Source organism: Corvus kubaryi, unplaced genomic scaffold, assembly GCF_017639235.1.
Source record: "Corvus kubaryi isolate FWS band 111438036 unplaced genomic scaffold, C.kubaryi_AGA036_p1.0 137, whole genome shotgun sequence".
Taxonomy (NCBI): Eukaryota; Metazoa; Chordata; class Aves; order Passeriformes; family Corvidae; genus Corvus; species Corvus kubaryi.
This window is the reverse complement of record NW_024580671.1, coordinates 23,955,762-23,982,476: the sequence shown is the minus strand read 5'-3', so window position 1 is coordinate 23,982,476 and position 26,715 is coordinate 23,955,762. Positions and strand designations below refer to the sequence as shown.

Sequence of the window (26,715 nt, the reverse complement as noted above, 5' to 3'; positions counted from 1 at the left end):
AGTAGTATTATAATGCTCTCTCAGCTGGATGGCCAGAAAGGTATTAGAGGAAAAGCATGTGTCTGGATGGATCAGAGCTTCAACTTCACAAAGAAAGTAACTAAGTGCTTTAGGAAGGCTGCCCTGCCACCTCTGCTTTTGGAGCTGCAGCAGTGCTTGGAATGAGACTAGATCTAATAGATGTGCAGTATAAACAATAAAGGTTTTATATCAAAGGAGTCAAGAAGAACTTGTCCTCTCCAGGGCACTTCAAAAAAATCTTGTGTTTCAATGCAGTGGATATGTCTCTTATCCCATACTCTGTAAATGTCTCAATGAATGTCTTGAAACAAAACAAACAAATTTTAAAAACCCACACACTCAGATGGAAAATATTTTTTATTGATCAACTTCTTGTTCCAGATACTCCTAACCCATATTCCTGACCTCACATGATCAATTCCACATGGTTTCATGATATGCCATTAATCATCTTTTAGTTGCCTTTATTCCCATGTTACACAATAGGAAGGATGTTTGACAGGACTATTCAGTGAAATAAAGGCCAAATATTTGATAATCAGTACACTGTGTAATATTATCCTGAACAATTGAGTATAAATAATGATATAATGGGGAAAAAATATTTCCATTAAACTATTTCCTTCTAGAGTGGATTTCCACAAGGCAGTTTTAAATAGATATTGAACCAAAGACATGTACTACCTCAGACAAATAGGAAAATTATCTCCATGTCAAACACAAATGCAAACACAGAAAGCAGTTGTTAGATATACTTGAGGAATATGGGCTGTGATGGTGAGATTATCAGAACGGCATGAGAAAGTCAAAACAGGAAATTGCAAAGAAGAATAATGTATCAAAGCTGAGAAAACTTCCTCCATACTTCATTTCTCAAAAATTTTTGCTTATGGTTAAAAATGAAGGTTACAAACAAGAAAATCTGAAATACTTGTTCTATAGGTACACAGTACTATGAAAGTACTCAAGTATAGCATGTTTTATATAAAATGCTACTTTAGATAGGAAATGTGGACCTGATTTTCTAAGTGATCTAAGACATTTTTTGTTTTGAAATACTTGGGAAATGAGGGATCATAATCTGAATTTGTCATATTAGAGTAGGCTCAAGTTGCTAAATTCTTCACTCATGAGAATAATTTCACAGTATTTAGAAAGTATCATGAGTGTTAGACAAGATTTGCAAGTTGCACCAAAATACAATGTTGAAGAGATACTGAGAACCTTGAGAACATGTTTAATTCAATGCAAGGACTGCACACTCTTCATCCTAGGAGAAAAACAGAAGAGGAAAGAAGATTTTTGTGAGGTTATTTTCTCCAAAATGTGAAAAAGTTCATTGCATTCATATATAGTTGGTGTAAAATAACAAATCTAACCATTTGTCTACAGCTTGTGTTCTTGACTGTCACAGTTCAAACTGTGCTCATATGAACAAATAAACAAAACCAGGATACTTTATTCTGAAGGGCATCTTCTGACAAGGGAGAAGCCAAAGACTGCCTCAAAGCAAGGATGGTAGCCCCTTCTCAACCACATGATTTGCATAGCTTTTGCAAGGCTGCATCTTTTCCCCATCTTTTAACAAGGCTTTTTCAGACCATCTCTGTTTTCTCTGGAGTTCGAGGTTGCTTACACTCTTCTAGGTTGGCTCTGAAAGGGTGTCCTTAAAGGAAGAGAATTTTTAAGGGCTTGGGGTCTACCAAATTGCACCTCCATGGGCTGCATTAATAACTGATTTGTCTGTAGCCTAGGAGAGGTATTTTGTAAAGGATTGTGGCAATAAGAAGCAGCACTGGAATGGCTGAGCAGACATGTCTAATCAGTGAGAGCACAGGGGGAACTGATCTGCATGCAAACATCAGTGAGAAAGCAGGGGACACTTGCTAGTAATGTGAATATCATGCACAGCATGATCATGCACAGCAGATCTGAGTTTGTTTCAGGGCTCTCAAAGGTTGCCTTTTTACTTTACAAATGTCTCACTTCCACTGGTTATTTGCCTCCCTTTCTTCTCACTTTAGCAGCAGACCTCTGATTCCAGACTAAACTGCAAAGAGAGAAAGCAAGAGGAGAGAGAGCACACAACCAAGGAATGTCTTCAGTGAGAGAGTTAAGAACCTGATATTCCTTATAGCTATATACAAAATTCATTCAGATATTCCTTCTGTTCCTGTATCAAGGCCAATGATATGGTTTCAAGACTAAAAACTCCACACATTCCCACAGATGTTTTAAACTGGGCATTAGATCAATACCTATGTGTCATGGCCTTTGCTGGGTTTCCATCACTGTATGACTGACCATGAAAACCTGAGGGAACAAGTTCAAATATAGGTTGCCATTTTGTTTTCATTATGATTCACATATTTATTCTCACAGTAACTGATTTTGGTTATTTTTTCATACAAAACACACAAGTTTCTTATTTTATAGGTGAAATAATGTCTCAAAATGCTTGGCTTTATTAAACAGAACCCAGAAAAGTGGTCAAAGGAAATATAAAATTTAAAAAGAACACAAAGTTTTGCCTTTGCCTCCAAGTCAACGCTATTAAATGGAAATAAAAAAAAAAAATTATTTTCCCATTTCCATCATTGTAGAAAAAACAAGACCAAGCCATTGTAATTCCCAAAGCACAGCTACTTATAGAAAAACGCAGTCCATTGTAGCATAATAAATTCTACATGCCAGAAAGCTCTTCTTGAAGCCTGGGTAAAAAGCAGCCTTCCTGATGGTTAGACACACTGACTTTTTTTATAATAGATGTTGTTATGACTGTAATCTTGCTTTTTAATAATGTCATGACTCTTTTGGACACACTGACGCTGCTTGATATCTTTAATGGTAATACTTAACATGCACATTTAACATTAGAAGGAGGTTTTGAGAACACTGGTCCACAGATAGAGATGGATTTATCTACCAACTAATGTGGATCCCATTATCCCAAAAACGTAAGTTATGTCAGAATCCATGAAGCATAAGTTTAATGTACAATGAGCACAGTGATGACATATTATAGTTCTAATATTCTTGGTAAGTGCACAATTTCTCTTTCTTTTTTCTGAATCTCTACAAATTCCTAATCAGAAGAAAAGGAAAAAAAAAAAAAAAAAGCCACGCACAAACATACAAGCAAAACAAAAGACCAAACCAACCAACCAAAAAAACTTGTGACAAAATGTTCAACATTTAAATCAAATATTGTGCCCAAAAAGTTCTTTAGTCAGCTTTCAGGGTTCTCCTAGTTTCATTTACTACACATAGTCTCTCCTATTATGAGATGCAGGGAAATTCCAAGACTGCCAGCTCTAGAGCTTTTAATTATTTTACATGTTTTTGTCATACTCTGCATTTATTAAATGGAAAACATGAAAAATGAACATTCATCCACACTGTATGAAACACAACACTCTGATTATTTAATTTATTCATCTTGAGTGGGCTTGTTACGAGTTTTTCAGTGGAGAAGAAACCTGAACTGGCATTATACAAATGATTGCACAGGGAACTACATTCAAACTACAAATTCAAGCTCTCTTCTTTTTATTATCAGGCTTTCAGATCTAAAGCTGTAGTTCACTGACAGGTGCTTTTAGACAACAGGGAAAATCTGTCACAGGATTTACTATATTTGGAGTGAACTGGAAGGGGATGTTGGTTGGCTGTGTGAGTTTGGGGAGGTGTTTTTGGAAATGCTCAGATTGAGGCTTCTCTCAGCATGATTCCTTTTAGACTTCTTATTTCTAAATTAGTCAATCCGTTCCTGTACTCCTAATCATAAACCCCACAGCCTTAATTTGCTCTGAACTACACTGCCTTACTTTCAGGGCTTGGAGATTTCAGAATATTCTGACTCCATAGTGTATCTGAGTGTACCTCAAATCATAATCATAATATCCAGAAGCAAACTTCCACTTGTTGGGAAGGTGAGGGAAGGGCTGCTGTCCCACTTGCAGTGGTAGGGAACTGACATCAGGATTGTGCTGCAGTCACTGCAATGGCAGCACTGTGTTCCTCTTGCCAAGGCATGGTTTTTTTCATGTACTGACAGGAAGGTAAATACAGGTGTGACACACAGAATCTGGCACAGGGTGGAAAATTCACCCAGGAAGCAGAGGCAGCAGCCAGCCACACAAGTTGCCCTTGCAGAGCTAATTAAAATAGCTCATGAGGTATATGAGTCCATTGTCTGTAAAGGAACCTGAGCCTATCTAGCTCTCATGCACACATCTACATTCAGTCGGGTGAATCCCACCTCAGTTTCCCAGTGGAAACACACTTCACCTGAAATGTTCTCTTCTACAGAATCAAGACCCAATGTTTCTTTTGTTATCATGCATACTTACCACAGTAGGTATCACAGACCTGCAGTGGAACTGAATAATCTACATCTGTTCTCCAGCCCTTTTAAAAGAAAGAATTGAGGCTTATTCCCTTTTCAGCAGAACTGTTACTAAACACTTGTGTTGACAAAACGAGATTGCTTTATTGGTTTACTCAAGTGACTGCATTTTAAATCTGCTTTTAAATAAACACATATGGAGATTGCTGGTCTAGTGTATATTGAGTGAGTTGCAATCACTTAGGTCTCTAAATGATAGAGCTAATCATAATTTTTGTTGGTCTTGTCTGACATGTCTTATTTACAAAATAAATAATTTATGCAGGAAAATATCAGTCTTACCACCAAATTTCATTTCTCACTAGGGAAAGAACAACTACTCTCATTACTCAGAAGGCTCTTGCCAATCTCACTTTCATCTTGCCTCTTTCTTCCCAGCAGCAGAAAGTAAAGCTGAGAAGGGCCTTCCAGGGCAGCTACTGGAGCCTCAGAGCTGCACTATCAGTTTCATTTCACTCAGTGTCTGCTGAGAACATTAACTCCAGAGAGGAATAAATCTATCAGCTTCATGCCCATTTTCTGTGAATAAAATGTCTTAATAAAGTTCAGCTATGGAAATAGTGTGCAGAAATATTAGAAATAATTTGCTCAGTTCTACTTTCATGAGCGCTAATTCTAGGATACCATGCATGTGCTGGGCTGTTTGCTATATGCCTCACCTTTTCTAGCCAATGTCAATTTTTGAAAATTCATCTATTATTTACTTGGATCATTTGATAGCTTGGAATTTTTTTTTGTGGAGGAACATATAAAGACAGAATTAGCAATATCCTGGTGGTAGCCTTTTATCTACCACTGACAGAGGAGCAAGATCACGGAGAGCAACTTCTCAGTTAATTAATGTCGTCTCAAAGCAAGGTGGTGGCAGCACACCAAGTTATAAATAATGCTCTTTGCCAACTCGATTTGCACAGTAATCAGATTTAGCTGAGAGGAGAAAGCAGTGAGAGTACCTGCTGGTTTGCTTGGTTTTTTAATGATTTGTTTATTAGTTTATTTTGTACAGGGTACTTGGCAAAAGCAAGACACATACCTGAATGCAAATTGTTGAGCCACACATTTCCCGTGACATAGGGATTGAAACAGAATCTCCCTAATGAAGAAAAAAAAGAAATTGAAACATACTATTTTCCATACCCCGGAACAATGAAAACATACTGTGTCTCTCCAGCTCTTTGGTTTGGTTGCCAATATTGCTACATGTTCTGCTGTGTTAGAAAATTAATGAAAGGTTATTTATTTTCAGAAGATAACTCCAGATCTCAATGACCATAAGCAGCTGGTGTAGTTCTGCCAAGCACAGTGTGGCAGCACAGGAAGAGGGCTAATGATACTGCATTTTATGGGCTTCATAAGGAGGACACTCTCCCCCCAGTGTGGCAGCTCACACCATGTTTGCTTCCTCACACCATCTTCATTTCTTTTCCCTGGTGTACGAGTTGAAGGAATGACCCTGTCTTTACAGTTCTTCTGGACATCCCATCCCATTGTATGCTGAGAACAAGCTGAGCCTCAGGGTAAAATTGTCCTAAATGACTGGCTTGACATTAATATTTGATTGATTATGGTTTGTCCTCAAAATAATGTTTGTTACTCCACCAATAGCTATGAATCCTACACCACTCTCTTCAGAGTGGCAAACTCATAAAGTAATTTGGGGAAAATTAGATGAATATATTCTTTTTCAAACATGACTGATGAGGAATTAGTAGTTAGGGATCAACATTGGTTTCTGAGAACACAGAGTTAGGTCTTGATGAAAAGTTTGTGTATACTGTGCAAGGTGTTGAGAAAGGAACCGTATGTAATTTATGTGGGATCCCCTTCTGTCACAGTAGCAGAGGACATAACAACTTTGTACCACAGGGAAGAAAACATCATTTTTAAATGCATCAGTGCCTTCATGAAACACACATTTCATTATCTAGCTGTGATTTATTGGTGCTCCACCGTTACTCCTTTCACTTAGCAATTCACACAGGGAACCTTTAAAACCAGAAGGTATAAACTCTATAGATTTCATGTGAAATAGACCAGTTGAAGGGAAGCGCTTCTGGACGTTCCCTGAGCACCAACAACTCTTCTACCTTACAGATCTCTATCTCTGCCAGTAATACAGCATTTTCCACACAGCTTTTCCCATTAGGACAGATTCTTGATATTACCACCAATGCCCTCTGTGGTCTGGGTTAATTAGGATAGCTGTTTTTTCCCAGGCCTTCCCCCATGGTTATTCAGCTCTGGGATCTCCTAGAGGAGCAAGATGTCACCTTCCGCTTACACATGTCCTCAGATTGAGCTGAGTGAGAGAACTCTGCTTTTAACAGCTGCTCTTTTACATTCAGCACCAGAGGTGCAATAACTATCTAAACTGAATTGTTAGAAAACAAATGCAGCATTCAGTCTCCAGCCCATTATGTTTAAGAAATCCCTGTTCATAGCTCCCTGGTTATCAGCTAACCCCTTGTATGTGCACCCTTCTCACTAGAAGTACCACAAGTACTTGAAGAAGGCACAGCTGCATTGTGTCCCTGCATATAGTGGCAAATAAGTACAGCTGGAATATATCTTAAAGAGAGGGCAGATGGAGGAGCTATGCTTGTATCTTCTAAAAGCACATCCCCCTATAGTGAAGTCAACAGGCACAGCCAGGAGTAAAAATTCAAATCACAACATCTAGATTTCTTAAATTTCTCAAAATTCATTATATGACACCTCATGTACTTGGTCAGTGGAGCAGACAGCAGGAGCACATATTTAGCAGTGGACATAAGACTACTGTGGAGCTGGCTGCTGAACCAGAGGGATGTCTTTCAGCGTGGTGGTCCTAGTAGTTACTAGAATATATCCTGCTAATAGTCCCCTGCTTGAAAAATAATGCCATGGCCACTCTTTTGCTGTTTGACCTCACTTTCCAGATGTGTGTCTCAGTAGACCACCGTTTGGGCCAACAAGGTAACTGATAGGCAGGGTTAATGGGCAAGGGCAAACCACAGTGATGTACCGAAAATGTGTGAGAAGTAGACAGTTGCGAGAGAGGAATGAGGCTCTCATGACTAGCTGCTGCCTGAAACAGAAATCTCATCCTCCCATAATCTTTTCCCACTCTGTCCCCATTTTGCTGGAAGAAGCAGTTGTGTAGCCACACAATCAGCTGGCTCAAAAAGATAATTTGGCTGAAAACTAGCCCTTTTTGCATATTGAGTTTGTATTGGCAGCTGTGACATTTAGAGTTCATCATGGATTGATGCCTCAAGTCTTACATTTCATGATGTGTGATTTGCCAGGTCAGCTATATCAGTGACCCATATATGAAATACTAACAGTAACATTTGCTATATACATAATACAAATACCACACTACAAAAATGACATTAGAAGAATATGCTCAATAGTCACATCCTTTGATGTGACTCATTTGACTTCAGGATCTTTGTTTATTTCTTGCTTCAGTGTGAGATCAGAATTAGAACTACATGCTTTTAAAATGTTCCAGTAATTGTTCCAATATGTACATGATTTATTAATGGATTCAAGCTGCAGAACAATAAATGGAATAATAAATGAATGAAGTTAGGTATGTTTAAAAGTCTTACAGTGCTTAAGAAATAATATATACAAACCACAGAGACTGAATGGTGCATCCCAAGAGATTCACATGAAGCCATCTGCGTCCTGTTACACACAAGCACTGAGAACTGTGCCTTGGTTTGGGACGTGAAGAAAACTTGTATTTGTTCTGCAACTGCAGCAGTCCTCATTTTCCAGGCTGATATTAGGGGAAAAGACTTACTTTTAGATGTAAAGGGACCATACACTATATTCTAAAATTTATGCCTAAAATAAATCTTTTTGTATTTGTTAAATGCTATCAAATGATATGCAAGTAATTATTTTGATTCCTACAAGTTACTTTTTATGCTGATGAACACTAGATCTACTGAGGATTCATAGAAGTAACGAGCTTTCAAATCTCTTTGACTTAACTTACAGTGTTGTGAACACTTCTCACTTAACAGAGACAGCTCATATTAGTGACTGATTTAAATATTTTCCATAGTATAATTTTATGTAATTTTAAGAACATATATTTACCTGGAAATTCTCCATGAGCAAATGGACATTTAATCCAAGATCCTCGTTTGGTTGTAAACTGAAAGCAGAAAAATCTGTTAGGAAAACCAAATTTTTAATTTCAATCTGTGGCAAAATATTCAACTAGTGATGATCAGAACATTCCAGAAAGTTGCAGAAGATTAATTCACAGCTTTCCTGCTTTATGATATCTTCCAACCCTTGACTTAAATTAGATCCCCTGATTCTTCAGATATTTATAATCATGTATATTTTACAGAAACATCTGGTTCCACTGACTTAAAAGTAATCGAAAAGAATAATATGCCTGTGTTAGCCTTATTTGGCTTTTTTTTTCCTCAACTAGATTAGTAAGAGATACTCCATTAAATGTATTGTATTGATCACTTTATTTTCAAATATTTGAAAAACTTTATATGTTAAGTTTAGCACATTCTTCAGAGTTTGCATTGATGAAAACCATTTTTTTGTGCTTTTCTTAAACAGAAAAAATGAAGGGCAAAATCTGACCTGTGTCCTATCTATCATTGCTGTTGCACTTCAAAACAATCACCTTCTAATCTAATCTTTCACTTTTCCTTCATTCTTAGTTCCCATTCATCAGACCTATGAAACAAAATATTGATCATAAAGAATATCAGCAGCTCATTTTTTTTAGAGACAGAAAAAGGGCAGTTAATATGTGTTTTACAAAGAAATCCCTTTACCTTCATGCAAAGTTTTGGGTGAGTGTCCACACGAGAATATTTAACCTGCTGAAAGACAAAGAACTCAGCATTAGCTAGTTCTATTAACTAGTTTCACTAGTTAATCAATTTCACTAGTAAAATAAATTACTCAAAATTTTCATGGTTTGATTACTGAGAAGGGAACTGGTTTGTTTACTTCATAAATATCCCAGGCAGTTAATCACATAAAAGAGTTAGAAACAACTGCTGCTTTGGATTACTGAAAAATTTTCTTCTTTTTATCTGCAACATATAGTATTTTTTATGGTCAGCCTGACCCATTAGAGCTAAATTAATTGATTCCATGGTGGCTTGTGCAAAATTCTGATTACACAGTCATCTTGTTTCAATCCCTTATTTGCCACTCATGAACAACTCAGCAGAACACTTAAACATACACCCAAAACTATTCCACCATCAGTTGAGAAATCTTTCAGTTTTCCATATCCCTATTTCAGAACAGTGAAATGTAGGCTGAATTTTAGAAATCCACTTAAGCAATCCACAAAACATTATTTTCTTGATTAACAACTGTTTACCCACCAAGGGCTTTACCACAAAAAGCCTTGTCTTATATAAACAATTACTAGACATATAAGTGATCCTACTTAAATAAACCCTGTTGCTCAAGTGACTGAGCACAATACACGGCCAAACACTTCCTTCCTGTAACTTTTTTTGAGAACATAACATATGTCCCCAGGTACATCTACAGTGGTGTTCCAGAAGATAGTTCTGTAAGAGTCTGCTCAGACCTGGAGTCAGCGTTGTCACTGACAGAGAAAGCCCCAGCCTCATTAAAGAGGAGAGATGCAGCTTTTGAGCCTAAGTCAGTACATGTGCATAGTATTAGAGTGTGTGGCCTTGTGTGGCTTTACTGGGCAGCTGGCCCTATCTGAGGAATCTGCAGTAGTTTCCAGCACACTACAGAGACGGTTTTCAGGGTTATAGTACAATAAATGGATCAAATTCAATATCAAACTTCCTAGAATTAATGAGGAAAAAAGGGAATTATTTCTATCCATGAATGTTGATGATCTTTGTGGGTCCCTTCCAACTCAGGATACTCTGTGATTCTATGATTAATATTAATGTTCAGCCATTAAATGCAATGAGTAAATACAGAAAAACACTCATACTCTGTAACAAAGTTGGATTCTGTTCTGGTAACAATCATTACCAGCCAGACCTCATTTCAGTCTTATTTTCTTTTTGTTTTCTTTTTCTCTCCTGCAAGCAATGAGTCGTACTTGTTACCAGCAGATGAATAAACCCACAGGGATCACTCACATGTAAAATTAAATTAATCTGTTTTTTCAAGATCAAAGCTTTGTCGAAACTCATAAAATAGTGATTTGAACAATCACTAAAGGCTAGGCCAGGAGTTCCTAATCACAAAAGCATTCTACAGTCTTGAGTCAGCCCCACCCCCTCCCCAATCATGTCATCAGAATAATAATATTAATCCAAAAGTTTCAAAAATTAATATCTTGTATTTAATCTTATTTACCTTTTCAGTTGTTACTTTAAATTTACTGCCTTCTCTCCACAATCAGACAAGCCTGAAACTTACTTTTCAAGATGAAACGAATTCTAATTAACCTCAAAAACCCAGAACATTCAGTATCATCAGATTTCAGATTGAAGTGTTAAGCCATTCAAGACATATGCATTTGAAAACCCTTTTCAACTTGAGAAAATAAGTCCTGGAAGAACTAAGGGACACAGTATTTCAGCACCCACAATTTCAAGACACTGGACCAGGTTGAGGAAGGCACTTCAGAAAGTTCTTAATTACAAAACAATTCTGTCCTACCAAAGTACTGCTGTCTCCAGAAATATTTAAAGAGATTTAGCTTCATCTCATTTACATTTTCAGTGTCTAAATGTTAACCATCTAAACCTGATCTAATCAAAATAGACTCTTGTGACAGTAAAAAGAGGGCAGTACCATCAGAGAGAAATCCCTCCAACATATTACGCCTATCTACGGATGAGTTGTCCTCACAATGTGTCTGTCTCCCTTACTTTAAAGGGAATCTGACATGAACTATAAATAAAAAGCAGATCTTATTTACCCCAAAGAATTTAGCAAACATTACTACCTACCCAGTCATGTCCACTTTTTATTTCTTTATAATGAGTCAATAACCATTTTGAATAAATCATTTGATTAGTGTGCAAGAACAGACTGTGATTATGAATAGTTTTAAGTATCTGAGAAGAAGAGAGGAATTTGCAACTGCTCTTATTCCAAAGTCTAGCTCTTCACATTACACCTTTGGTGATGGCCTTCAACCTCACAGTTTGAATTAATCCACATAGCTCTTACTTTCTCAGGAGAATTTCTGAAAGAGTTTTCTATATCTTCACAATGGTCATTCGACTTGGTGAACCTGCACAGGTTAACCATGACAAGGACAGGACAGGCTGGCTCCCAAGCAAGGGTTTGTGTCAATGGGTTATAAACAGTATTATCCCATAGAACCTGTGTATCTGTGCACAAAGAGAGAGGGAAAACATTATTCAAGATGTCTAGACATGAATCAACACTGTTAATAAGTCTGGTACTTCTACATCTGCTTTAAACCAAAACCTTGGACTTAAAACAATAAAACACTTTTTAGGCCACACTTTTTTCTATTTGCCTGGTAAAACATTTACTTTCATATGTGTGTGTAAATAAGGCAATTTCTTTTTCAGCTGCCATCTCAGACCAGATTCTGACATTGCTGGAATATTTGTGTGAATAATTTCGCATTAAGCATGGAACTCACATATTAACCGCCTTTTTCAACCCCCTGCTCTCTCCTTTAAGTTGGGTACTGTACACCTTCTTCAAACATCTCCTGGAAGACCTCTTCTCACATCATTTCTAAGCCGACCTTTCATTCCTTCTGGCCAGTTTGTGTGTCACTTAAGAAAATGTGGGAAATGACTAGAAAGTTACTTAGTGTTTATGTTGGCATAAACTTGGTGAACTATTTGGTCTGAAAGTAAGTTATTTCATCTACCCACAGTAAAATAAACCAATATGATGACTTCCTTGAAGTTTTGCAATACATGATTTTCACTGTAGATTAAATTGTGACATACTAATGGACCTGCTGAAAATCACTCCCATAAAGAGTAATCACGCAATACTTACCATTTTCAAAGGGGCAAAGCTGTATCCTCCTTGCATCTGGAAGTGCCAGCCAACCCTACAGCCAAAAAGTAGGCATCAGTTAGAGATTCTCAGACACACATGTTTTTAACATTTCAGGTAGAATATGACAGAAAATTTTTCCACCAAAGATAATGATGCTATGTTTGTTAGAAAGCTTTGGAAGTCATTTTTTAAAAGAAATTTTGAACTATATTTTTATTTTATTGTTCATCATTAGGGGCATTGAACTAAGGTGATCCCTTCTAACACTATATTCCTACTATTGCTAAGTCGTATATTTAGCCCAATTTCATTTAGAAAGTCTTCCAGTTTGATTTTCATTAAGTTTCTTACAGTTTCATTACTTTCTAGGGGTAACAAAACATTCAATAATCATAATATCAGATCTCCTGGCCTGGCCAATGGTAAAGGATGCATCCTTAAAATCTGAAGACTAACACTTAACCCAGTCTTCAACTGTATGTGTATGAGTGCTGCTATACCCTAGTTACTTAGATTCATGTGCAAATGTTTCTGTTATTTAGACTTCCCATCTGTTTCCTCAGCAATCCTATTGCAGAATTTTCTGTGTATATACTGAGAGGAATAATATTTTTCTAGAGACCTCATATTTCCAGGGTGGAATTAAAAAATTTCCTAGGCTTGGAATAGATTTTGGGGTTCTGCTTGTGTATTTAGGTATGTGATTTTAGGTCCCACAATGTAGACATCTAAGCGTGACTAAAGTGCCCAAATTACTATCACAGTAATGGGAAGACCTAGCCAGTGCAGCCAGTGGAATCTACAGTGCAGTCCAGCACATTCCAAAAGGGCCACCTACCTTTGGTCAGGTGAGCAACTGACTGCATTAATCAGATCTCCATTGACTTTAAGAGTTTGGACACCTAATTCAAATGCAGCAATATGTATTGGATATCTACATTTAGATTCTTAATCCCCAAGGTAAATCTACCCCAAAATTCAGTGAGAAACTAGGTTCACATACTATCTTTCTATGCTATCAAGATAATTTTAAATTTGTTTGGGACCTTTTATTCTTTGTATGAAAGATATTCCAAAATCTCACTTCTCAGGTTATCAGAAAAATTTGTAACTAACCTGAATATATTAATGGAATGAAGTTTATCCCCCTTCATCTCATTGCAAGAATGGCTTTTTTTTTAAACATATCTTATTTTTCCTTATAAGTGACCCTTATAAATGACCTTTACACAGCAAGCATATCTTCTCTTTCCATGTGTTTTACCAGGCTAATGGAAACATGGTCTTTGAATGTCCTTTGTAAAACAGTCTCTTCATTCCCCAATCAGTACAGATTTTTTTTATGTACATCTTCCTTTTGAATTAATCTTTCTTGAATATGAATACAAGGATTCCTCACAGTATTTCAAAGAAGGCCTTGCCCATACTTTCCTGTTAGCTTGGAATAATCTAACTCACTAGACTTTTGTTCACGCTTACATTATGGAAGCAAGCTAGTTAATCACCCTGTGATCAATTATTTCACCTAGATCTTTTTTCTTCCACTGTTATTTCTAAATGGGGACTCGCATCTTACAGCAAGAATTCTTCTTATTAGAGCAAGTGCATGAACTTGTACTTCATACCTTAAACTGCATCATCCTTCAGTTATGTCACAAATGGAGACCTCTAGTGTCTTCCAATTACCCTGACTCTCTTCCATTTTGATTACATGTCCCAACAGTGTTCCAGCAAATTCCATTACACGTTCCTGCGTTTTGTGCCCATGTCATTGGATGAAAACATTTGAATGAGAATGGCTCTCAGTGTGGTCCTCAAGTAACCTCCCTACCAGCAGAGGCCCATCCAAAAGGAGTTGCTGAGTTAGCCCTGCAGCTAGGTATTATCTACCATACAAATCTTGTTCTCACTCTCAGTTTCCTCAATTCCTGTTTTAGTTTCTCATGCAATACTATCTCAAATGCTGCTGATATTCAGTCAGATTAAATTTTCTGTCTTTTCACTGGTTATAAAAAATCAGTCAAAATATTACACAACACATTCCATAAATTATTGTAAATTGTATCCCATTTTCTTCTGATTGCCATGTTTTAATTAGCATTTCCTTAAAAATCTCTTCCTTACATTTATGTAATCCTAAAGTGAAAAAAGTCTTAGTCAAAAACTTGAGTCTAGAACCTTTTTCTTTAGGTGTTTCCTCCTTTCTTAGCACAAATCCCTGATAAAATTTCTTTAATCAGATACACAAATATATACCAAATTCCAGACTGTATTACCTCAACGCAAAGACAAGGGAGTAGCTGAGAATATTTCAGAGAAACAGATTTAAAAGATTCCTTTCCTTTTATCTGAAATGAAAAAGATGGTCATAAATCCAAGACAGTAAATTACTTTTAATAAAGCTAAATTATAGATAGATTAGATATAGATACATAGGTATAAACATAGATTATATAGATAGATATAGATAGATATAGATAGATATAGATGATAGAGATATAGATTTTATAGATGATATAGATGATATAGATATAGATGGCATTTCCTATAACTGTGACCTTAATGAGCATTGGCACCTGCAAGGCATCCCCCACCAGTTCCCCAAACCACTGTGAGTTTAACTCACCACAGCAAATGCCCCGACATCTTCACAGGTAAACCATTTGTGGCAGAGGCGAACGTAATAATCTTGATCTCGGGGGAAGTTAGATACATTCACTGTTACAGTTTTCCTTGCCCTGTCTAAATTGTAATCTAACTTTCCAGCTGAAAAAAAAAATCAAGCATGAAATTACTACATATTTTTTTTATAATTTTATTATTTCTATTTTATCTACTTATAAAAGGCACAGAATATATTTCTTAACTTGATGGAGATGAAACTCAACATCTATAGATTCTTACTTAGAATGTTTGAAATTATTATTACTTTTATAACCTGATAGCCCTCATGTTCTTTTTTATGAGATGTAATCGTCAGTCAGCATTATTTAGCTTAGAACTTGTAATACTGAGAGGCCGAGACACCTACCAATTTCACCTCAGCCTCAATACTTGAAATCTTATGTAGTTTATGTACAAACATTTGAAATATACGCGCTAATACTACTATAAGGGCTGATTATCCCAAGATTGTAATTTTGTTACATAGAGAATATGACAGACAAATGCAATATGTGAGAGGATATTTTTTTATATATATATTCATGGGTATGCCAAAATCAGTACAGCAGTTTGGCAAATTAATTTCGGTCTATTTATGAGGTTTGTCTATAGACAAAACATAAAACCAGCAATCCAAAGTGCATTAAAAGGACACAAATCTATTTCCAAAATTTTAGGAATCAAATAGACTATCAAAATCTTTACCTGCCATGTAGCATTTTCAATAGAAATACATTTCCAGAACACTACCGTGTACCATTTCAATACGTAGAAATGTATTTCCAGAACATTACCTATCAACTACATGGCACTTATGGGTAGTGGTAGTTGGAAATCATAATTTTTTCTCCCTGCTTATCAAAGTATGAAAACATGTCATTGTATAGGTCAGCAGAAATATCGCACAGCTCTAAGTTGCATAGAAGGTCAGCTCACCTGAACAAACTGGAATATATTTTCCCACATCACTGTTTCTGCAATCTGAAAAGTAGAAACCAGAGTTTGTGTCAGTGATGCTTTATTCATATAACTGTGTAAACAAACTGCCAAATTATCCAATAGATTCCCAACAGGAAACCTCTCTCATCCCTCTTTTTAAAGGCAGATTTACTTTCACTTTTAGATAAACAGCAAAAAAGGAAAGTACTCTTCCCACACACAGAGATTATATCACAATATGCCTTAAGGAGCTATCTCCCCAGTCTGGGGTTTCTACTGAGAAACATCATCAGCAGTTAAGGCTGCAATTGAGGATATAACATCACACTTCTTCACCTAGAACCTAACAATAATTTAAGCAATAATATTAATTTTGGTTACTTCTTCCTCAAAAAACAACTCCCGTTGTTTACCAGGCTCATTTCTCTGTTATCAATAATTCTGTATTTTTGCTATTCTGACTCCAGCCTTAGAAAGAAACACCCTATCTAGCTCCTAGGGAGCTTACCAGAATTAGAAGCCAGGCAACGTTTTCAGAACATCTGGTATTTTTATCTCCAAAACTTAACTCCTAAGAACATTAAAACAACTTTTCATGTGCTGCTTTCACCCCTCCTTGCATAACATAGTATTAGAATTACTCTAATTTCCCCACAAAGTTCTTTTCCACCAAGAAATATTTCCTATTTTCATTTGTTCACTCACCCTGGCAATGTGTCTTAAAACTGGGCTTTATTAAAAAAACTGGGCCTTGTTTCCCCCCACTTTTGTTCACAAGGTACTTGTATACATCAACAGTGAATCAGGATTTATAAGAAACTAAAGGCTTTTTAAGCACAAAAATGCTTTACTTGTACCAAAGTGTCCAATCATGTAGCAGGGATGGCACCGTACCAAGGGGCAAAGGCAAGAACCACCCATCCATGGGCTCTGGAGAAGGGAAAGCAGGACAATCCCAGGCATGGGATCGAACAAGGGGTGTCATGGCATTTTTTTGCTTTTTCCTTCCCTGGCCACACTGTATTTTGGTTGGATCACGGTGCTGAATCAATTTTTGTATGCACATGGCATAATTTGTAAAAAATTTGGAGGCAATTCTGATGCCATGAAGATATTTTGCCTTTTCTTTTGTACCCCTGTTATACCTTTTTTTACAACTTCTGTATTCTTAGTGCTTTTTGCCTACATTCTTGGACTTGTTTGTCAAGCTGAGAGACTAAACATTTTAGAAGCTTCATAAGTAGAAGACAGTGTGCCCCAGACCCCAAGGTCGTCTCCAGAACACATTCTGTAAACTAAGATAGAACCATCCAGGAGAAGGCTCCTTGGGGAGAGGGGCCCATTAAAGCCTCTCACTGGGGAATCTTTGTTAGATATGCTAATTAGTAAAACCTATAATGTTATACCAGATCTTTTGAAGGTGTGCATTGAGGTGTGCATTTCGGTGCACCTAAAGATCCTTAAAATAAATACCAAGGTAAAATCCCTTTTCCCCTTCTAACCGTGCTTGACTCTTGATTTTAAGACCAAGAAAAGGCATCACTTCATCCCAACAACATGGAAAAATGCTACCTAATCTTTTCCAGTTACATATAAACAGGCTATAGAATGGCTAGTTAATGAAAGTAAAAACAAATTTTCATAGGCTTTCTTATTAAGCTTTCCTCAGCTTCTGAAGCCACCCCTGGCCCACCCATGCAGAGAAGCAGAAGCTCATTGGAGGCACAGAGAGCAGGCAGGGCTGAACCTACAGCCAGAGAAAGAGCACATGCCAATCACAAGAAGGGCAACTGGGACAAATGCATAGTGTAAATTCAGTTTTCCACATACTTTTACATACAAACTCTGGGGTTTACATCAAGTCGAGACCTTTACTTGCTAACAAAAAAACCCACTGAAACATAAACTAAGACTGGTCCTGGCCTATGCAGTCTACCATCAGTTGGGTCAGTGTATCCCAGAACCTGATTTGGATGTGCTTTTGCCTTTGAGGGGTTTTTTTTCTTTGGTTGGGCTTGGTTTTTATATTTTATGAGATATTTCTTGAAAAACATCTGATTTAAGATGTTTTCCTACCTTCAACATAGTACTGCTGACTCAGCTTGACTTCACAGTAATGTGGCACAGTTTTCATGGTCACATAGATGTGTTGTGCTACATTGACTTCAAAGCAATTGAATTGTACCTGTACCTGTTTAAAACATTTATAAAATCAAGTTCATGCATGACTTCCAGATACAGAAATGCTGCTGTTATCCCCAGAGAACAGCGAAATCATGACATAAGTCCAGGTCAGATGATGTGGCCGAAGCGACCTCGTTTAATCACCCATAGCTTTTATAGCATGGTTCGTAAAAGAGAAATTACATGATTGCCCTATTGACCCACCACCTCTCAAGGTGATATGTTGAGCAGTAAGACACCCATTTCCAAATATTATTCTTAGAGAAGGAAAATAATTTTCACAGTTCTCAAAACAACTTGCAGGTGTAGAAATGGTTTACATTCTCTAAACTGTTGTCCATCCCGTTCACATGAGAATGAAAGCTTTCACAGAGGAGCTGTGAGAAGCTGGATTTCTCTAACTGCTCTCTCATGAGAAAGAAAAGTTTCATAGGAAAATTCCTCTGCCAGCCCTTGCTAGCATCCACACAGAAAAACCTTTGGTTAAGATATTTAAGCAAGAAATATTTTTTGTTCAGATATATTTACATTTACAAGCAGCATTAAGCAGTCAATAAGGTAGCATTAGGAATGTAAAAGCAGATACAACTTAATAAAAGGATTTCAAAAAGTATCATTATTTCTAATCCAGGATGTTGCTATCAGCTTCACTTTTGGAAATCCAAATATCTACAAGATATTGAATAATCCTAAAAGCATGAAAATACAAAAGCCCCAGTCTATAGGCATTTTACAAGCCCAAACATTTGCAGAATAGAAAAAAAAAAGTCTGTTTAAATATTTAAAGGCAACTACAGAAAATTTATTAATTACGATAACATGAGTTATTTCTGTTTATGAGACAGAAAGCAATTTAGGAAACAAAAGCTGAGGTCCAGTTCTACCAGGTCATTCCCTCACTGCTATCAGTTAACTATTAAATTCCATATCTGTTTTCATGTGGGATATTCTCCTATTTGGTACAAGGCATTTGGAGGGTAAAAGATGTGTTATGTCACCATTTTAGTCACTGAACTGAAACTAGGAAAATTTCATTAAATATGTTTATTGATTCTTGCCTATAAACTTGCCTTACTCTAAAAGATACTGGTTGCTGACTAGTGGCCCTGCATTGCCCATAGGGATGTTCCATCATCAAGTGACACCAAGTGCAATCTGCACTTGCAGCTCAGGAGAACTTTGTTCCTTGTGCAATGAGTGTAAGGTGTACAAAGCACATGAAGCAACACATTGTGTATAGGATTAATAACAGCTATCCACCAGTAACTGCAAAAATTCATGCCTTTTAAATAGTTGGTCAAGGGTGGTTCTTTTTTTCTTTTTCCCCAGCTGCAAATTTTAATAACAAATACTTTCCCTTAACAAATACTGCCCCTTACAAGGGCTTAGGACAGATGAGCACAAGTGCTTAGGCACCTGTCTGTCTTCTAGGTGTGTAAACTCCATTGACATGGCTTGAGTGAAGCAATACACACTTAAAATCATTGTAGCATTGTTCTTCCTAGACACTGGAGTCAGAAAATCTTCCACAAAATTTGGGGGGCACAAAAAGAAAGCTACCAAGACTGATATGAAAATTAGGCTCTGCAGAGGCAGCTTCCCTTATCAAAAGGTAAGTGGAAGAAGTACAAAAATGGTGGAGAATTGAATGTATACATTATAAAAGGGAATTTTGTTGTGGAGTTTCATCTGGCAATGCTGAAGCATATGTTTCACTGCAGTTTTCCACAAAGTCAATAAGAAGAAAATAAGAGAGATACAAAAGATATTTTTTTCCAAAGGCTTGTAAACATTTAAATGGTACACTACTCCCCCCCAAAAAGGAGTCTACCTTCTTTCCATTAAGCATCTTGCTTTTTTTCCTAGTGAATCTCACATTTGTGCACTGAGATTGCTGTGTGTCCAGTGAAAAAGAACATATTTCCAGCCCACGGACATTCTCTGAAATGAGTTAGGAACAGATTGCAAAAATATAATTTAAGCATCTTTAAGAAGAACAAAAACATAAATTAAAATATACCATACCATAAGCTTTCCTTCTAAGTGAAAGGAACATGTATTTTATCTCTGTTAAAAAAGGGACATTATATATAACCCACACATGGGAGTAGGAACAAGGATTTAATACAGATTGCTATAAATGAAGCTTTAATTATGCAAAATTTAAAAATAAACCTATTAACTCTAAGTGAAGCAGCTAGGAAATGTCTAAACGGTAACACATGGAGCACATGAATGGCATGATCTTAGTAAAAATAGACTATGCACAAGAAGTTTGTGTACTTTCATTTTATTTTAGTGCAGAACTGTAACTTCAGATGACTAAACTGTTTCTCCTTCTGTTGGGGCAGTCACTCATGTCCAGATTATCAGAGCAGACAGAATTACTGTGTGTGCCTGCATGGATGCCAGAGCAAGAAAGAAAAGGGCAGCTGTGTGCTTGGGGCACTGATAGAGGACAAGTTATGTGTGTTATATTGGAAGGCAGAATTCATTATCTCAGTTCTCATTCACCTGAGAAGGGTCACAATTTCATCCTGTTTTGCAGTAAAATGCTTTCACAAAAACATTTTTCTGATATCTTTGCATGAAAACAGCTTGGTCCCAAATATTACAATATAGAACAAATTTTGGCTGAACAGCCGTAAACACAAAGTGAACAGAAAGGGCTCAGTAGCAAAGCTGATTCCTACCATCTAGACTCAGTGCTCCTTTAATGTTTAAATGAAGAGAGCATGGGCTTCCTTGGACACATTTCATCACTGTTGAGATCTTCATGCTTTTCAGTACCATAGAAGATAAAGATGCAGGAGAATCATGGCAGAAGCTGTTAAAAATGCCACCTGTAAATGCAAACACAAGCACAGAGAAACCTCATTGCACACAGGATGTCTGGGGCAGAGCAAGCGCTACAGGGGAAGTTCCAGGTCTCCTGAAATCAGTAAGAAAGTCACCACTGACTTTAGCAAAGCCAGTACTTTACCTAAGACTTTCACATGGCCAACAATAGCTGGTTGGCTGGTTAGCAATGTAGGGGGTTGGTATAAATTTCTAGGCTTAGGGAAATGTTACCCCACAAGAGGAAGCAATCACACTTCTAACAACTAAGATTAGCAGAACACACCTAGGCTAATACTGTTTTTAATTAATTAGATCTGCTAGATCACAGCTAAACTAATAGTTTATATAAACTTTTCTCAAAACCTGGATATTATGAGCACTCTCATAGTAGTATTTTAATTTTAGGACTTTCTGATGGTCTCAATTACTTTTAAAATTTCTCTTTCACACAAGAGGGCACCATTGCATTCCTAGTCATGGAAGAATACCTTACACCTACAGGATTTCCTTCCGCTTTATACCAGAACAAGAGCAGAATAAATATTATTCAGGCCTTCTTCAAGGCACAGAACACAGTAATCAGTAGGCACAGAACACAGCTACTATGTCTCATTCTATTTCCCTATAGAAATTTAGTCATTCCAAAGCCTTAAGAAATGGGTTTGCAGAGCTAAAACTGTAGGCTAGTATAGAAGGAAAAAGTAGTCTTAAGGCCCCAAACCTCATCAGTTAGCATATTTCATCTCTTTCTACTTCTCAGGCTGCCCTGCACATAAATCAGTTATTTATTTATTAATTTATATTGGTACAGTGGATTTAATCCCCAATGCATTCCTTGGGCTTCTCTACTTCACATCCATTGTTTGTAGTCCCAAAAACTAGGAGTTCAAGAAATTATCAGAACAAATAGCCAGGGAATTAGGTTTTGTCCCTTGGCTTTGTGGTATGCAACGCAGCACACCTCTTTTTAGCTTTTGAAACTATTCTTTGAAATATTTCTCAGCCTTCTCCCTTCAGTACATAGCATGAAAGTTCAAAACCACCCAAGTAAAACAAAGTATTTTATTGAACATTCTCCTTCCCCTGGTGAGAGGCTGGAAGAAAAAAAAAAAGAAAAGAAAAGAAAAAAAAAAATTCATATTAGTCAACTGTTCAAAATGCTCCTAGAAAGAGTTCAACAAGTATGGCAAAGAGTATGAAAGTATGAAACAGCAGTGCCAAAATACTGTGCTTGCCATAAAATTCAGGATAACACTCTTAATGGGAATCATCAGGGAAGGGTGCGTCCCTCAATGTCAAGCTAAGAACTGTTGTCAAGTGTGGATGCTCATTGACTCGCATGGAAGATACATCCACAGTTCTCACAGGGGAAAGGAAGGGTGTGGAGAAGGAGGAAAGACAAAGCTTATTCTTACTTATCCTTCCAACCCTTCCAGTGAAGGAAAGTGCTCTAAATTCAAAGACTGAAAGTGCATTAATCTGAACAGGACTTCTCCCTGTATTTTGAGATCCGCATTTTTCCAGTGTCCAGTTGCAGCTGAAGCTCTTTGTCAAAGATCAGATACTGATACTGCAGGCTGTGAAGACAGGCTGACAAAAATGTGACACCTTGGCTTAAATCTGCTAGGCCTTAAGTGCCCTCACACCTGGTATCAGGAGAAATAAGTCCTGCGTGATACATATCACACACATACAGTCAGAAGAGACAAACACTTCACACCTGAATCTCCACTCTGTTATCCTGGTTCTGTGTCATTGAGCATATTTTGGAGGCAACAGGATATGCTGATGTGAACCACGTAGAAAAGCGTGGGAAAACAAGGACACTTTACCTCACCTGGCAGTAGGTCAACTCTGAATTACCCAAAGAAATACCGGCAACTAGAGAAGACAGTTTATGCAAAACAAATCAAAAACACAGATCACTCAAAATTTACAAATAAGGCTTTAAGAGCAGTTGGAATACATTGACTTTTGAAGAATTTATACACATTTCCACAGAGATGAGACAGCCTTTAGAAGTACAGTGCCCAGCAGCTGGATATGAACACTGTATTCCATGTTCCAAGAATGAGTGGTGTAATAATCATGAAGGTATCTCAGGATGGAAAGTTATTGTACAACAGTCAATTAATCCACCCACAACTAACTGGGAGTTCACCATATTGCAGAACTACCTGATAACTATTACTAATAATGTGATAAGTGATGATTAGTTTCAGCTCTGTCTATTTGCTCAAACATATATTTTCCTGATGGCATCGTATGAGATGCAGATGTGGATACCCAATGGTATCTGGGAGTAACTGTTTCTGCTTAAGGTTTGGTTATTGGTGCAAATTTCTTGATCCAGGTTTATAACCTTGTAACTTCACCCATTCCCATGTCTGCACAGAAATGATTCAAGGGAAAGGCAACGTATGTAGACATATGTGGAAAGCTAGAGATAGATAGATTAGATAGATAGATAGATAGATAGATAGATAGATATTCGAAGCTGACAGTTCTTTACAAAGCATTCTATTCAGGTGTATTTCTCCATATCATTTGACAGTATTTATTTATTTTTGGGGGAAACTGTCATGACTTAGCTGAATTTTCTCCTTAGCTATTACAGCCTGAGGTATGATATCATCAGACGTCACAGGGTTGGAACTATCTCACGAGAATTCTAAGTCAACCTGGGTGCATAACTGGCATTGGATCACCATCAGGCAGATGCACAAACACAGGTTTAGGGGCTACTGTCCTGTCAGCAGAGATGTTGTCTTTGATCATAGTTTCTACTTTCAAACTGAGAACAAATATGTAATGCACTGAATAAAATGAAATTATGCTAACACTTTGGATTTTTTCCCATTAATTTTATGATAGATTATAAGAATTGCAAAATATGCTGCAAAACTCATTAATAATAATTTAAATGGATCATATCATGCATGAGGGTACTAGCTTTGAATTACAGTAAATACATGATACGAGGAAGACCTGACAGAAAATAATTTTCATTGTATAAATCATCACAGTATGAGACTCATTTCTGACTAATTCTCCAGTAAACTCCTACTTTATCATCTTTTAATCCTCCCTTAAGATATTTTCTTCTGGAACACACCCCATTTTCCTTTTCACACAAGTAGTTTTATCTATACCCCAAGAAGACACAAAGATGCATCTTGTTACACAAACCATCTGCTGAGTAAATCTTACCTAAATTTTGTGTTTATGAATAATAGCTGTAATTAGCCCTACATGAGAGAGGGATTGTTGCTTTAATAAAAGGTTCCTTAATTATGGACACATATAAGCATAAGGAAACCAAGGCTTATTATTCAGCATGTAGACATATCCTTGTACTTTTGCCATCAGCTCAACCACAGGAGATAATTTTTTTTAATCTGATGATTGATTTTATCTGATGATGCAGCAATCAACCTAGAACTGTCATGACAGAAAATCACACCTTATGTACAGTTGGATGATAGAAGCCAGAGCTGAGCAATGAATACGCAATAGAAATTATTAGATGGATAATTTGAAGCCTCAGGTAAGAAGATGGAATTGGAGAACAGCATGAAAAAAAAAAGGCAGAGAAAACCTATTCTAACAAGGCTGAGACAACACCCAATAGAAAATCCTAACTGTTCTTCATGTGATATGTCTTGCCTACAAGTATTGTAAGAATCTGAACTGCTTAAGGATACTAACAGTGCTAAATCTGTGAGCATCTCTAAAGCTTACTAGAATTGCTTCACTGGCACATCATTCCATGAGTATAAATGACAGTAGTATTTCTAACCTATTTGCATATGATTTACCACAGTATCTGCTGCATCTGTTCATTAGGATGATTCAACAAAATTCATCAACAAAGTAGATATGCTCTCCTACAATAACCGCATGGTGCACTTCAGTTAATAAGTGCCAAAATTCACTACTTGAAAGTACTTACAGCAATTATGAAATTGATTAAATTTCAGACTGACAGCCTCTCTTTCACAATAGATTGCAATGCACAGTAAATTAAAAGGGCTTCATGGTTATGTGTTGAGAAAACATTTCAAACTTTCAAAGATATCGAACAACATGGTGATTTACATGTGCCAAATGTGCCAAACACATTTCCTGAAAGTGTAAGTTTTTTTAAAATCATGGATATTTTTATATCCATGTATGGATATATTACAGTGAATTTCAAATACTACAGTAGTTCTTATGTGTTGCAGTGGGGATCCTGCAACATACATATATCAAACCAGGAGTCCCGTGGAAAGGAAATATATATGGACAGACAGATTCTTGCTAGATGTTTCAGAGATGTTTATTTCTCCAGCCGCATGGCCGGGGCTCTGCCCAGGAACTGTTCCAGTCACGGGACCAAGGGTCCTTCTGCCCGCGCAGGGAGCACAAACCAACCCATGGGAACGAGGCTGAGCAGGGACAGGGAAACCCCGTGTCTGTGCCCTCCGGGCCCCTCTCCCAGGGCTACATGGCAGGGGAGGGACCCCAACACTTATGTACTACCTAACAGTCTAGAAGAGCAGGAGGAAGAAGACAGAGTCAAAGCCATATTGACAAATACTACTGATGTGGTGGTTGCAAATTTCAGGAAATAAAAAAGGTAAAAGAAATTACTTCTGCAAAGTCCTCTACTATAGAGTTAAGGTCTTTTAAGGTAATTTAACCTCAAATAACAAATAATTTAAAAAAATAATATAGACAGTGAAGTATGGAAAGGAGTGTACACCCACTGTTGCACAAGTGAATTAGTATGAAAACAAAAAAATGCTTTTTCATCATCCCTGTAAGGCTGAGTCATCCTACATGTTACTTGTGTTAAAGATAGCTGATAAATGTTTTTCAGACAGCACTGAAAAACCTACAACTAGCTTCACATATATCATCTTCAAAGATATGGATCTTTAATTTACAAACCTTTCAGTGCCCTTCCAGTTATGAGTGAAACATCTAGCTTACCTGACATGCATCATCTGCGTGTCCCTGCATCAGGGGTTGGACCAAATGACTCCCCAAGGTCCCTTCCAACCTCAGCCATGCGTTGTCTGTGATCTAAGCAACTCTGGCAGTCAACAGAGAGTGACAACCCCTCTTGCCTCCCTCCCAGAATATAAATCCCCTTGCCCTAAAATGGATGGAATGAATCACCACCTCGTGGTACCTATGAGTCTCCACTATCTAGATCTGCATTTGCGTAACACCCAGCACAGGTTTTTAACCAACAGAATTACAGGTGTTCTTCCCTTTGAGAAGAGGTTGAAGGGCTTGATTTTCTCAGCCTGTACTGCTCAAGGACATGAAGGCATGCTTCACCTAGCAGGGCAGGGGTCAACACCCCTATTTCCTCTTCTACCTTCCACATAGTTTGTGCAACTACCAGCTCAGCTGCCTAATCCTAACAAGATTCATTCACAACCCTTGAACCAGTCACCAAAGGTTCCCTCTGCTCTCTGGCAGAAGACAAGAGACTTTCTGGTGGGACTTTTAACTGCATCCCCTCCATACTCATGTTCTTTCTCACCACCTTAACACTGGTCCCATAAATGCCATGCATTCTGAGTAAGGACTCGTGCCAGCTGACATTCAGCTAGGGGACTGTGACTGTCCTCTCAGGGGGAGACTGTGACTGTTCTCTCAGGGGGGGACTGTGACTCTCCTCTCAGGGG

The 26,715-nt window shown here is 37.4% G+C and overlaps 1 protein-coding gene across 8 annotated transcripts in view; it reads right to left on the bottom strand.

Moving 5' to 3' along the window:
* Positions 1 to 360: 360 nt before the first annotated feature.
* The window catches only part of IL17REL (interleukin 17 receptor E like), a 47,524-nt gene continuing 21,169 nt past the window's right edge, over positions 361 to 26,715 (bottom strand). Inside the window, exons 1-17 of one of the 8 annotated variants that reach the window (XM_042018246.1) lie at positions 26,009 to 26,128; positions 20,884 to 21,033; positions 20,022 to 20,131; positions 18,083 to 18,197; positions 16,004 to 16,048; positions 15,030 to 15,169; positions 14,680 to 14,751; positions 12,401 to 12,455; positions 11,585 to 11,748; positions 9,232 to 9,279; positions 8,525 to 8,582; positions 8,053 to 8,198; positions 5,463 to 5,522; positions 4,374 to 4,431; positions 2,280 to 2,334; positions 2,008 to 2,071; positions 361 to 1,291 (exon numbers count right to left, since the gene is read on the bottom strand). In XM_042018246.1, coding sequence (XP_041874180.1) covers positions 2,017 to 2,071; positions 2,280 to 2,334; positions 4,374 to 4,431; positions 5,463 to 5,522; positions 8,053 to 8,198; positions 8,525 to 8,582; positions 9,232 to 9,279; positions 11,585 to 11,748; positions 12,401 to 12,455; positions 14,680 to 14,751; positions 15,030 to 15,169; positions 16,004 to 16,048; positions 18,083 to 18,197; positions 20,022 to 20,131; positions 20,884 to 21,033; positions 26,009 to 26,015 — 1,338 coding nt within the window. In that variant the 5' untranslated portion in view covers positions 26,016 to 26,128 and the 3' untranslated portion in view covers positions 361 to 1,291; positions 2,008 to 2,016. Of the gene's footprint in view, positions 1,292 to 1,991; positions 2,072 to 2,279; positions 2,335 to 4,373; positions 4,432 to 5,462; positions 5,523 to 8,052; positions 8,199 to 8,524; positions 8,583 to 9,231; positions 9,280 to 11,584; positions 11,749 to 12,400; positions 12,456 to 14,679; positions 14,752 to 15,029; positions 15,170 to 16,003; positions 16,049 to 18,082; positions 18,198 to 20,021; positions 20,132 to 20,883; positions 21,034 to 26,008; positions 26,129 to 26,715 lie in introns of those variants that run through there. The other 7 variants (XM_042018241.1, XM_042018240.1, XM_042018239.1 and 4 more) reach the window with 7 other exon arrangements.